Genomic DNA, 13872 nt, shown 5'->3' with positions numbered 1-13872 from the left:
TCAAATTCGCTAGACAGGTTATCATGAACCAAAGCTTTAAGATATAAACACCAAAATCATTAGAAGAATATGATTTTTCACTTTGAGGCAGAGGCATGTGTTTTTTCTTTCTTGGTTTTTATGTTTGTTTCAATCACTCATCTTATCTGGGTACAGAAGTATCGTGCAATGTCTACCTATAAATTCTAACAAATCTGTGAATAATTCATGCAGTAGAGGAGACCAAATTACCACCTACCTGCACCTGTGGATGCTGAGGGATTAATAATCATTTATAAGCTCCCTTTTCTCTTAAACTGCGTTCCTGAAGCACCAAATAACGCACTTGATCAGTGTGGCTGTCAACTTTGGAAAGCGAAACAGATGCATCACTGGAAGGCAAAAGTTCTTTTCTAGATTAAAGAAAATTCATGAGGAGGCCACCCTGTAGATCACCTCACCCCAGACTTTGAGGACCTCATTTCATAGGAAGAGCAGCACGCGCTTACCTCACAGCTTCAACCTGAGAGTCCATCTCCCATTTCTAAGGGGAAAAAAACAAACAAAAAACACAACCCCGCATGCCATGGAGCTTGGTATAACACAAAAGGAAATCGGTATTTTCTTTTTTGTTACCAGTTGGTGAAGCAGGTCTGTCTGACCCTGTTCCATACACACACACCCTGAACAAAGATTTTTTGCTGTGCAGCACAAGAAAGGACCAGCTCCTGCTGCTAGATCAGATCAATTCCTTCATGCCTCAGGGAAACGCTTGCCTTGTAGGCAAAGAGGAGAATTTTATATCCTAGCAGTCCTCCTGCTCCAAGAAAGGAGCCTGAAGTGTTGAGTCTGTGGAGCTCAGGTCCCTGCAGCATGCAGGGTGCTGCACGATGCAGAGCTCTATCCCAGCACCAGGGTCTTCACCAGGTTTTTGTACTAATCGCTGTTATTGCCGTATGCCCCAGCGATGCCAATGTTGCAGTTGATCCAGGGTTGCTCCCTTTCGCAGGCTCAGCATTCAAAAGCACACTGGGATGCCCCCACCCCTACTGCTGGGGGGACACTGGCATCCCCCATCTTGGGGGAAGCGATGCTCCGGGGGTCTCCCTGCCCTGCCCCAAGCTCAGGGGCTGCCACTGCAGCCAGGAGGGGCTCTTGGCCCTACTCACACCAGCACCCCGAAGGACAAGCCCATTGCTGCACTTGGAGCTGCTGCTCCAGTCCCTCCTCCCACATCCCGTCCTTCCCCGCTGCCGCAGGCTCCGGGCTCTAGATGACACCATAGGAAAGGCCCAGGGATGCTGCCTGCCACACGTCCCAAAAACAAGCCGCTGCCCACCGCAGGAGAGCCAAGCCCCCGGGTCTCTCCCAACCACACGTGTTGCCTGTCCAAGAGCAGCTGCTGGGCACTCGGTCCCTGCCCGACGCACTGCTCACGACGTGACCGCGGGCATCACCAGCGCGAGCCGCCCCGGCCAGCGCCAAGGCAAGGTCTGAAGCAATGCTCGCGAAGAACCTGATCCAAACTGGTTCCCTCCACGCCGGCGTGCTGTGGAAGAGCCGCAGGAGTTTTTGGTACCGTTTCCAACCTCGTTTTTCTTCTTGCTTGGCGGCTAGGTCACAGCTTGCTGTTGTGCCTCTAGTGTTGTTAACCTTGGCTGAAAGCTCGAAGCGGTGAACACTGCGGCACTGCTGTGTGGTTCGTATTGCTAGTAACATGGACAATATTTTCCTGGAGGTGAACACAGAAAAACGCAGATTTGAGCAAATCAAATGATTTAACAATTTTTTCCCCCCTAACATTTGTTTCAGAAGAAATTGAAATTGTTACACAATACAAAAAAGCTTTCTTCCTCCATGTTACCATGAAGAAGAAAAAAAAAATCTTCATTTTAATTTAACATTTTTTAAAAACGTTAATATATTTAGAGAGACAATATGAGATATTTCATTTAACTACAAGCAGCAAGAAAGTGTCAAAGTGTTTATGCAAGTTACAGTTCCAAATTTACCTTTTTCACTTACCAGCAAATACATTCTCATTAGTCTTCAGTTGTTTACTTTTACCCTGTTTGGGTGTTTTGTGTGTGTGTGTGTGTGTGTGTGTGTGTATGTATGTATGTATGTATTTCGGGGGTTTGTTGGGTTTTTTTGTTTGTTTGTTTTTAAGCTTATACCCTATGGATAAAACACTCCCCAAATTCAAGATCAGATATTGAGAATATTAGTCTCCAAATATTTGCAAGGTAAAAAAGCAACCTTTCACCCCCTACGGCCTTAAGTAACAATCTTCAGTTTCCGTTAAGTGTCTCAGTGAAGGCCAGTAAAGCTTTAACGCATAAAACTAGCTTCTCTGAGAAGCCTAAGGCATTATATTACATCCAAGTAACACAACAGGCTTTGATTGCTGCTTAGGAATCGTCACAATACGTAGCTATAAATTGTTTGACATACTTGTTTACACAGTAATTTCAGGTGCCAGCACCAGGTAGACAGATGTGTATGACCTAAATCGTCCTAAAACATCACAGGTACTGTAAGTTGTTTACAATAGTGCTTTCATGAGAAACATGCATGGTCTGAAGTTGGAGTACTTCTCAAGGAGGTCAAGAAACAATATGGATTGTGCCGGACTGAGTCTCCTCCACATCTTCTTACTGTCTTATTACAGTGTTGTACCTAACCTGCCAGTTGGCTTCGATTAGATTTGTGGCTGGCTCTAGTCGATGCCAACTTCATGGCAATTTCCCAATTCCATCACACAGCTGAAATTACCCAGCTGGAAAAAAACTTACCAAGAATATACTGGGAACATTAAAGAATCAGACCTTTAGTGCATCCCCTCCCTGCAAATAGTATGAAGCAAATCAACTGTGAACTAAACTAAGAGCAGAAATTGGCATGAATTATGCAAGCTATCTCAACTGAACATTTTTTTCCCCCTCATCATATCCCTGCTTTACCTAATGCAGGAAAATTCTTTCAGACAGCTGTTATTTTTTTTGGCTTCTTTCATACATCACCAGGAACACCTCCCACTGGGTTTCTCAGGAGATTGCTAAAATAACACAAGTAATACAGTGCAAGTATTCTATCATTAGTCATCGGGATGGAGATCATTCTGGCTTTGTCTGCTTCTCTCCATGATTTCTTTTGGTGCATCAGCACAGTCTCTGTGAACACACTCATCATTCTTCAATCCTTGTAGTACCTATGTGACAAGTTATTACACTGAAAGCCTTATTATGGGCAAAAGGGGAAACACTTCATTTGGGAAGCCAAGAATTTATTGTTAGACTAATTAAAATCTTAACAGCCTAAATAAAATAAACTGTTGTTACAGTGCAGTTACATTGATACTAACCTTCAGAGTCCCAATTATCTGAACAATACAATGCACAGCTCAGTAATACAGTCAAAGATTGCTATACAAAAGCGTTCTCTGGTGTTATGCTCTCCTTTACCCTGCCCCTCTGGCTCCGACGCGTGACAACAAGTCAGCCTCAAGAATCAGCTGGCGGGGGAAGGACAGGGGACTGGGGTTGCAACAAGTCCTTAGTATCTCCGGTCCTTTCCTAGAAGTAGTATTATGTTCATGATGAGGTTTCTTCCTCTGCTGAGGAGTATGCTGTCAATGGTTTCTTCCTTCTCCCTCCAGAGCCCACACTTGAGTATTTTTATACATTTTCTAGCACAATTCTACACTTATATCTTTCTTCACTGATGTACAACTTATGTTACATCCAGATTTGCTATGGATAAGAAACTCTCTCCATAAGTCAGATAGATACCTGTTCGTTTTCTCTTTGTTACCACTAAATCTGGTCTTGTCCAGCTCTGCAGTTCTTTAACTGAACATGGTGGAGTTGTTGATAGCCCTAAAGCCTCCAGTATTATTCCTTGCCCTTTCCATTGTCACCCTGTGCGTCTACTCCTCTCCACCACATCCCGTGACTTCTTTGCTGGCCTCTGCTGTCATACCACGCCTACATTACCCCATGTTACGTTATGGCCATAAATGCTTCATTCTAATACTACTTGTTACAATTGCCTATATAAAATTATGGAAATTCCACATGCTTATACAAAACAAAGCAAAAGCAAAACAGATCAGGCAATAGCCTCCTCCAAAAAGTTGTTGCAGCTAAACAAAAAGAAAGCTCTAGGCTGCCTAAAACAAAATCAGGCAAAGCCTAGTAAGAATCAGTCCTGAGGCCTTACAAAGTGATTAAGCTTACAAAGTAACCGGTTACAGAGCTATACTGACCAAGAGACCCCGCTCTTCCCCAGGCATCAAAACTCAAGTGTCAGTGTCCTCAAGCTTTGGGCACAGTTGCGGCCATTGGAAAGCACTTCTCTGTGTTGCTTCCAGTCCCATAAGGCCAATTATGTTCCTTCATAGGCAAAGCAAATGCTTGGGAGATAATTAAAAGATTATTTAGGGAAAAAATCCAGATCCAACTATAAATGGATGAGGATACACCAGGTTCTTTTATTAGCAACCTTTGCTCCAGAAAATCATTGGGTTTGTTTTTGTTTCTACAAACATAGATCACACCGAAGGTGATGGAGATTGTGAGGTTAGCAGCTGGAAATGGGGAAATTGTGCAACTCCTCAAAAGTAGGTGTTCTAGTACAAGTCAGTCAGATGTATGCTATTCCTGGCTGCATGCCTATTACACTTGTTAGTCGATTACGCTTTTTGTTCTCCGCTGATGGCTTGATTCAAGGTCTTGAAAGTTTATCAATGCATTTCTCATTTGTGTTCATTATGACAAGGTTTAATCTACAGAAGTTTTATCACCTTGTCGTGCCCTCACTTTACAAAAGTTTGCAGCCAAATTTCAGTCAAAATTGTCATAGGTTCTTCTGAAATATGCCATGAAAGACTGCAGCTGTGGCAGAGCACAAAAAAACCAAGCCTAAGACACTTTTCAAGCATCCCCTCAAAGTCCATCTCTAAGTATGAGTGGGAGGGGAAGCTGCTGAATACAATGCTTCATGGACAATATCTGAAGTCTGGAAAGTCTAGGCACAAGAGAGAAAAATCTGCAAGTACTAACTGGCTTTCACAGAGATTAAATATAGTAGATCTTAATCTACTAGGCTGTGAAAAAGTCAGTCAAGTTCTGGCAGCAGAAACCAAATGAAATAGGCTTTTTTTCAAGTATAATGTAGTGTAGAGAAGCAGATGTTACCACCTTCTGGCAGAGAAAAAAGCCACATTTTCAGGCAAAAGAGCCCCTTAATACGTATTGAAAAGCCTGCACAGTGGAATATTTGGTGCAACCCAGAAAAGTCCAATTTGTGAAAGCAATTGCCTACAGCTATATTTTGAGACCTCCAAAGAAAGAAGCCATTGAAGAGCACACCCTTCTACGCTCAGCAGGGTCTGCAGTGCTACTTCCTCATTATGCCAAGCACGACACGGAGTGCAGCTTGTAGAAGACTGAAGATTGTAAGGAGATCTTCTACTGTTACATATATTCACAAAACCAGAATTGTTGCTCTGTTTTGAGCTAAACCTATTCACCTTAATCCAAATTCTACTTGAATGAAGAAGTTGTCCTCGTTCAAGCTTCCATGTCAGACACAACCCAACTCTGTTTTCACAGAATTGCTGAGGTGGGAAGGAGACGCCAGAGATCATCTAGTCCAACCTCTGCTCAAGCAGGGTCAGCTAGAGCAGGTTGCAAGGACTGTGTCCAGTCAGGCTTTGAATAGCTCCAAGAACGGTGACTCCACAACATCTCCGGGCTACCTGTGAGAGTGTTCACACAACTGCAGAGTAAAAAAGTGTTATTCTTATGGAATTGGATGGAGTTTTCTGTGTTTTAGTTTGTGCCCACCGCCTCTTGTCCTTCCACTAAGCACCACTGAGAGGAGTTTGTCTCTGTCTTCTTTACTCACCCCATCAGATATTTTTACACATTGATGAGATCCCCCCAAGCTTTCTCTTCTGGCTGACAAGTCAAAGTGCTCTCAGCCTTTCCTTGTATGAAAAGTGCTCCAAGCCCCTAGTCATCTCTGTGGCCCTTTGCTGGATTCTTTGCAGTACATCCATGTCTGTCTGCTGCCAGGAAGCCCAGCACTGGACACATCGTTCCAGATGCAGCTTTGCCAGTGCTGAGTAGAGGGGATGGGTCACCTCCCTCACCCTGCAGGCAACATGCCTCCTGAGGCAGCCCAGGGTGCCGTTGGCTGCTTTTGCCATGGGGGTGCATTGCTGGCTCATGGTCATCTTCCTGCCCACCAGGACTCCCAGGTTCTTGTCTGCAAAACCAATTTCCGGCACTATCTGCGGTTTGAGCCTAGGAACGAAGGTGCCTAGCAGCAGGAAAGCTAGTCCTCTTTTCTGCGAGCACTTGCGGTGAGCGTCTATGTCCAGAAGAGATGCAAATGTCACATGGGACCAATGGCACAAGACAGCTGGATTAGCAAGTGTGCTGTGCTACAGCTGACGCTCATTGCTTGTCCTTGAGATATTTTGTATAATTTACTTTCCTCCAAAGAATGGCAGGGAGCAGTTGGAAAGTTTCTCAACACAACAAGCTGGCTAAGCCTCCCTTACATCTGACATACTGTTCCCATAGTCTCCTGTATGGAACTACTGTTGTGAGTCTGAGAACACCTGGGGGCCTGCATGCTTGGTTCATGTGCAATTATGTAACCTCTTGATCCAGAAGCCGGGACCATGTCTTGAAATTTCCAACAGCAAATGAAACCACCTTGAGCCTTGACCTGGCAACCCTCAAGGGGCTGCATTTCAGTCAAAAACTCCCGCGGCTGGTGTGGACTTATGCCTACACTATGCTTGTTTCCCGTGCTTCAGACTCAGATGCAACACTGGGCTGACAACATCCATTGCTGACAAAGGACAAAAAGCAGGATTACTCACATTTGAACATCCGCTTCCATTCCTTCTTCAACCTTAAGAGCCTTTGAGTACTTGCCAAGTTAATTATCTTTTCATTTTTATACAAATCTTTGCTGATTCAAGAGGTGGAAAAGGAAAGTAATGAGGGAAACACACATGTTGCAATACTAAAAGAAGAGTTCTTAGTGCAAACAGCCCAGCTGGAAAAAGCAAACAACAGAAACCTTATGAAACAGTTTGATCTTTAGTTTCCAGTCGAGCTATGTGGATCCTCCCACACACAGACAATACTGGCCCTCCAGGACGGCTTGCAACCGGACTGCAATCCATCACATGCCATGAGGTCCGAAGTCCACACTGCATGACCCATGTGCATGAAACTCAACAGCAGCCCTTTCTTCACTCTATCCAAGAGAAAAATCCATGCTTTCTCTGCATGCTGGTTGTGCTGAGCCAGAGACAAGCAAGGTGGAGCATTTTAGGGCGGCTTCCCGCTAATGAGCTAACATTTCCAAAGTGGGCTCAGGCAGATGCAGCTATAAGAGTACTGTAACTCCAACTCATTGCCCCTAGTGGAAATGAAGCAATGAATAAGACAGCTGATTAACAGCGACCCAAGAAAGAAAATTATGATTAACATTTGTCTTAGTGCCTTAACATCTTCCTTTTTTCTTTATACAAGGCAACATGTGTGCTGAATGTAACATTCAAAGAAAATATTTTAGTACTATTTTTTTTCCTTCTATCTACAAAACTAAACATTATCTACATCAAACAAATATATTTCTGACCTACTGAGGCATATGGCTATCCAGTGAGCATGCTTTCTCTCCCTTCAGTGGAGCTCTGGTGTCGAAATTATCACACTTCCCACCCACAAGTCCTTTGAACTTCTAACTTCAGATGACATCCAAAGTAATTCCTCCATGGTCTAAAACAATTTGGTAGAAGTTGTCATCATTCCTCATCTCTCTCGTATAACCCAGTTGTTTGAACAACATGCCATGAAATAGCTACAATAAACCATTGACCCACTTGGCATGTAACCAATGGGCTGAGCAAGGAAACCTCCCATTGCTTTAGTGCCTAGGGACCTGCTTCATCTGCTCTTTAATGTAGCATTTTTTTCAATACAACAGTCATCATCTATAGTGGGGCCACAGGTTCTTGAGAGAATCTGCTCTGCCTTTCAGGAGCAGCAACACCCGAGCATCAGCCAGTTAATTGCACTCCATGATACCCTCCAGAGCACCCACATTCACGTAACTGAGTCAAGTTCCTGTGCACAGAGACACACTCTTTCCGCAGAGAGCCCCACTTCAGACTTCTGATTCATCTGGGATCCTGCCCAAATACTTCAGCTGCTATAGCTGAGGGAAGAAAGGCATGGAAATACCACTCTCCAGCAGTAAAATCAGAGGCTCAAATTCAGGCAAGTCCCATTCTCTAAATGAAGCTTAGAGGGATGCAACCCTTTCTTCTAGAGCTAAAAGAATCATTGTTCCGTCAAACACTTATTTTGGCATATTTTCTTAAAGCAGAGGGGCTTCTTTAGCCCTCCCAGAGAGGCTGCACAAACCCCGGGCCCATCCTGGATAACCTGAGCTGGACCATGCTCACAGCAAAGTTTTTCCACAGCCACATGTTTGTCTTGCAGCCATATAAGCAAAAGTGTGAAGCTACTGTATGGCAACATTTTTACTTGCCAAGACAGTTTCAGATATAGACTCTTAAAAGGAGCAGTATCATATTTTCCAAATTTTTTATTATTTTCTCTCCTGCACTTCTCATGTACTTCTTAAAGCTTTAAATTTATGTGGAAACTAACCTTTGCGTTACTTTATTGTCCTTTACAAAGCTGTTAGATACAGGTACCTCCTTCAAGAACTTGAAATGGAAGTATTTACATGGATGCGTGCCTTGTGAAACTTGCTGCAGCTGCAGGGCACTCAGGGTATACCTGAGTCTTCCTCCTTCCCATTATAACACTAACACAACTATCAGCAGATGAGCTTGCACAAGGAATAAAGGAGGTAACTTGAGAGCTGAAGGCATGACTCCAGAAGAGAGCTGTAAACCATCTGACATCTTTTGTAGAGAAGGATCTAAAGGGGACTCCTAATGAATCAAAACAAGATTAATAACTTGTAGAAAGTGCAAACTCAGGTGAATGCAATGAAGAATACTTCACAATTTGAGCAGTTGTGATTTTTAATTATTATTTTTAAAAGTGGGTTACAGAAAGCCCAGAAAAACCATACTCACACCTTGAAGGTTGGTATATCACCAAACAAATTAGATGCGGATCTTCTCTTGAAAAGAAATAAGAATTCCTGAAAACAAGATTTCTCTTCACTGTTCATATACCACCTAGAACATTGTCTCTATTGCAATAATGCTGAGCATTGACAGACAACAACAACATCCAAGGGAGCTGTGCAATTAACTTTAAGGGCCATTTATTCACTCTGACTTTCAAGAAAAAGGTTTCCATATGAAGCCCTTAGCTTTTCTGTAAAATGTATAAAAGAAGTGGCACCAAAGGCATCATCTGGATCCACAAAACCCCTTCACTTATAGATATAGGCAAAGAAACAGATAAAGTAAATAGATCGTAGGTCAAGAAAAGTTAATAGATACAGCAGTTACATATATCGATCCCCCTAATGTTTGGTCAGGTTGGCAAATAGTGGTTTTGTTAGAGGAAGAGGTGCATCTCCGTGTTCCAGCCTCTCGCACCCACAAGTACACCACTAACACTAGTTACAGTCCTTCCAGGGCCCCCTCTCACCGTTCTATTTACCAGATGGCCCAGTAGCTCAGCTGCTGCTCCTCTCAACCAACTGACATTTGGATTTTGTTTCTTCCAGGCTTCTTGCTTGAATTGTTGCAGCTGGCATTTCTTTCTTCTTCTATAGCTAGAGGCTATGAGATGGTGTGCGACAGATCCATCAGCAGTCTCCGTCATCTGACTGTGACCTACAACAGCTAAGACATCTGTATACCTTGGCCTCGGCCCTCTGCCACTCTAGAGAGCTGCTGTCCAGATGCAGTGTCCCTTTTCAACATCTGAACCGTGCCAAAGCCAGTAAGTCCTCCTACAAACTGCTCATGGCTATACACCAGATACCGTGACACATGCTCTGAGGTTGGAAAGTCTCAAGAAGGAGCCTTCATGCCCCCTTCTACTAATGGAAAAAATGGAATAGAAAAGGGGAAGATGACAACAGTTTTTTATGAATCCGATCCGACCTTCTGCAGCAAAAATAGAACTTCACATGCAATAAGCACCCTGGCACTAGTGTGCATTGCACACGTAAAAGCATGCTTGAATAAGAAGTTTCCAAATTATTTGTCAGATCAATCACTGCAAGAGGCAACAACAGGGCTTTACTGACATTTTCATATTGCAAACAATTTTTATTATATTCCCCCATGTATTCCAACAGCTGTGCTAGCAAGACCCTTGGTAATGGACTTCAGATTCTCCAAGTTCTTTGTATTTACTATATTTAGATTTGTTTTTCAAACATCTTGATCTGACTATTGGTATGACTCATCAATTTTCAGCAGCATATTGTTATAACTAATCAGCATCTTAGAATTAGAGGCAAGGGCTTCTGAATAAAGTTAGTTGACTGGAATCCTTTTTGAGCCAGTCAGCAGTAGCCATTAGAGAAAAAGCTTTACCATTTCTATTGATCAAAAAAATCTAGAGATAAAACACTGCTGGAAAACATCCTGGAGATTATGTCAATACACATTAATACAATAATATTTAAGAAGCCAGACACATTCATCCCTTTTAACATGTGCTTGGACTTTGGAATCACCTATTATGATTTCCGTATCATTATTTACACTAACTGAAAAGCTTACCTTTCTCTCAAAAAATTCATTTTAAGGTTTAACAGGAAAATTCATCACAGCCTGAGCAACAGTTCTCCAAGGAGTTTCTTTAAAGTGTCCATATCTATTTGACTTTGCAACCACACAGGCAACTACATGTATGAGCTCCAAGATCTGCATTTTTGGTGAGTTCCCCTACTCTACAGTTTGTTCTTGATACAGCTGCACAACAGAGATCAGTCAAAGCAACCTCTGGACTTGGCTGCCTCCGGCACATCTACCCAACATAGCCTGAGATTGGAGGACAATCTTCTCACCTCAGTTGGTGAGAAGATTGGAGTGACATGCTGCACCGGGGGAAGCTGTGGCATTTGGAGAGAGGCAGCAGCCTCCAGCTTTGGACACGCTCTGAGCTCAGGTTAGCCAGGAGCCCTGCCTTCTTTAGCGGCAACGCACTGCTCATCGGCTGCTGAGGGGCGTTTTGCCTCCAAGAGGCAATCCTCCAGCTTCCAGCATTGTTTACGGGCAGGCTTCATCTACAATTTGGCAAGGCAAATTGTTACCTAGCACACCAGTAAGTTTTCTAACTCCAGGCAGAGGCTATTTTAGGATGATTTTATGCCAGTATAATTTTTCCTCATTTCCATTTCTACCAAGGAATAATTTTTAGCTCAATAAAAAGAACAATATATCACCCTACTATTTTCCTGGAATAAGATTATTCAAATGGCAATTAAACCAGTATCTTTACAAAGAAATTTTTGTTTGCAAGCCCAGTGTACCAAGCAGTACGTTCAGAATGCCAGTGTTTAATTGATGGCCTCGTCTTTCCCAACAAGGCAGGAAAGCTTCAAAAAAAGCTGGAAGTCTGAAATTTCTCATCTTTCAAGAGTTCACTTTTGACAGTGTTGATTATTAATGCCCCCCTTTTAACTCCTACTCATGTAGCTGAGCTCTTCGCTGTTCACCAGCTCATACAGTATTAACTTCATCTACAAGTGTTCCTGGCACCCTCTGACACCACAACAACCCAGGGCTATCTACAGTCTCCATGTCAACATGGGCTGTCAGTCTGCAGATCAGCTTCCCCAGACCAGTGTCCTGAGCCCACACAAGTTTTAAATGCCTGCAAGGATCAGTCACGCTCAAGTGACAGCAGAGAAGCAACAAGAACACAGAGCCTGTTGTGTGTGGTTTTTTTTTTTTTTTTGTCCCTCTTCAAACTATGTCATTTAAGCTCTTTTTTTACTCTAGTCCTTGATGGTACTACAGAAGTTGGCAGCAGGGTGATGAAAAAAGGTGCAGCTCAATCCCAGACCTACCTTGCTGCAAAACACAGAGTACTCCACACTACTGAAGTCTTCAGGACATCTTCCTGAGGTTCTCAGGCCGCAACGTCACTCCTGTGACAGGCTGGACATCTTCCTGTTTTGGGACACCCACTGTCCTTTGGGACATACCTATACACTATGGAAAATTTGTCCCTCCTTCCCACATGCTGATTTAGGGAAAGGAAACAGGATGGACATGGCTGACGTGCAGGGAAAATACATCACATCAGTCTTCACAAATGGGAGATTCTGGAACAGGCACCTGGGCTGTTAAGATAGTGTTTAAACGAACAAAGAAAAATACAGCCAGAATGGAAATAAGTGGACCTATATCAAGTCATAAACAAGCAGAAAACTAGAAAGCAGGTTCAGGCGTTAGTCCAAAAATTGTTGGGACACCCTCACAGTAATACAGCACTGGACAACAGAAATCACAACAGCATCATCAATTTTATCCTGAAAGACTTTCCTGTTAGTTGTTTACCACCAGCATCAGCCAAATCCCAAGCCATGATTTCAAGTGTGACATCAGGGCAAGTTTTCATGCATCGAGATATTCCTTCCTTGGCATTTCTATAAAACCATTGTAACCACTTTACGAGAATACGGACACATATGGATTTACCAGTGCCTTAGCCTTTTACAGGATCCAATGCTTCCACACTTGCTATTTCCATTCTGAGCCCAAGCCCATCACTTTCCTGCACCATATCTTCCTCTTGCTTTACTCATCAGTTCCAAATCTAACTAAGGGGCCAAAGGAGGTGGGTGGGAGGAAGATCACCTCTGCTAAAACATCCTCTTTCCAAGGTAAGCTGCTTCGATATGGATAGTCTGAGCAGTTGCTCAGACTAAAAAACAGCTTCATCGGTAATACATGACAGAACAGGATTTCAAATGAGCAAGTTAAGTGCTGGAAGTCAATAAATAATTCAGTAGGAGAGATGGCAAGTGTGCCATTCAGCTAAAATTTATTTTATTAAGAAAGAAAGGCCCACTGGAGATTATGGGAAAACTTTCACGAGGACAGGTTTTCTACCAGCCAATGATTTGTGCAAGGGACAAGTTGGTTAACTTGTATTTCAGTGCTGCTGACAAGAAGCAGCTCTTTATGTGCACGGCTGCATGTTCACATTTCTAAAATGCTGCGCTGTTGCCATGAGCACCACCCATGGGGTCCACCATGTCCTGTACAGCAGCAATCACATACTGAATTGCCTTGAGCTCGGAGATCATTCTGCTAAGCTTTGGGAGAGATAAGAACTGTTACAGATTCAAGCCTAAACAAATCAAGTAAATAGATTTGTTTCTTCAGTAGGGAAGGAGATTTTAAATCCAGCTCCTACAGGTAGCATGCTTATGTTTGAAACCAACATCTATGCAGCAGAATACATCACCTCGTAACACTATTGTCCTCTGAAGAGCTTTTCTGTAATTTCCAGTGAACTTTTAACATCTTCATGGGGAATAAGTCTCAGCCACTGACATGCTTAGCTTTCTGCCACTCACCCACTGTGAAGTCTCGTGGTTTAACCTCAGCCAGCAACTAAGCACCACACAGCTGCTCGCTCAGTCCCCCGCTGGGATGGGGGAGACAATAAAAGTGAGAAAACTTACGGGTTGAGAGAAAGATGGTTTAGTGGGTAAAGCAAAAGCCACGTGCGCAAGCAAAGCAAAGCAAACCGAGGGATTTGTTTGCCACTTCCCGCCGGCAGGCAGGTGCTCAGCCATCTCCAGGAAAGCAGGGCTCCGTCCCGCAAAACTTGGGACAGACTTGGGAATTGACCTAGGAAGACAAATGCCCTCACTCCAAACGTCCCACCTTCCTCCTTCCCC

General features: G+C 43.4%; 1 protein-coding gene across 1 annotated transcript in view; it reads right to left on the bottom strand.

Annotated features, from left to right (window-relative positions):
- Positions 1 to 484: 484 nt before the first annotated feature.
- Positions 485 to 13872, bottom strand: part of NECTIN3 (nectin cell adhesion molecule 3) — a gene marked incomplete at both ends in the record, with an annotated part of 103651 nt that continues 90263 nt past the window's right edge. The window contains 2 exons of the mRNA XM_082007226.1: positions 485 to 523; positions 1417 to 1711. Of these exons, the coding sequence (XP_081863352.1) occupies positions 485 to 523; positions 1417 to 1711 (334 nt within the window). The remainder of the gene's footprint in view (positions 524 to 1416; positions 1712 to 13872) is intronic.

The sequence above is a fragment of the Phaethon aethereus genome (assembly GCF_964289735.1).
Source record: "Phaethon aethereus genome assembly, chromosome: 1".
In the NCBI taxonomy this organism is placed as follows: Eukaryota; Metazoa; Chordata; class Aves; order Phaethontiformes; family Phaethontidae; genus Phaethon; species Phaethon aethereus.
Note: the sequence above shows the minus strand (reverse complement) of the source record. Positions and strands in the feature narration are given on the sequence as shown.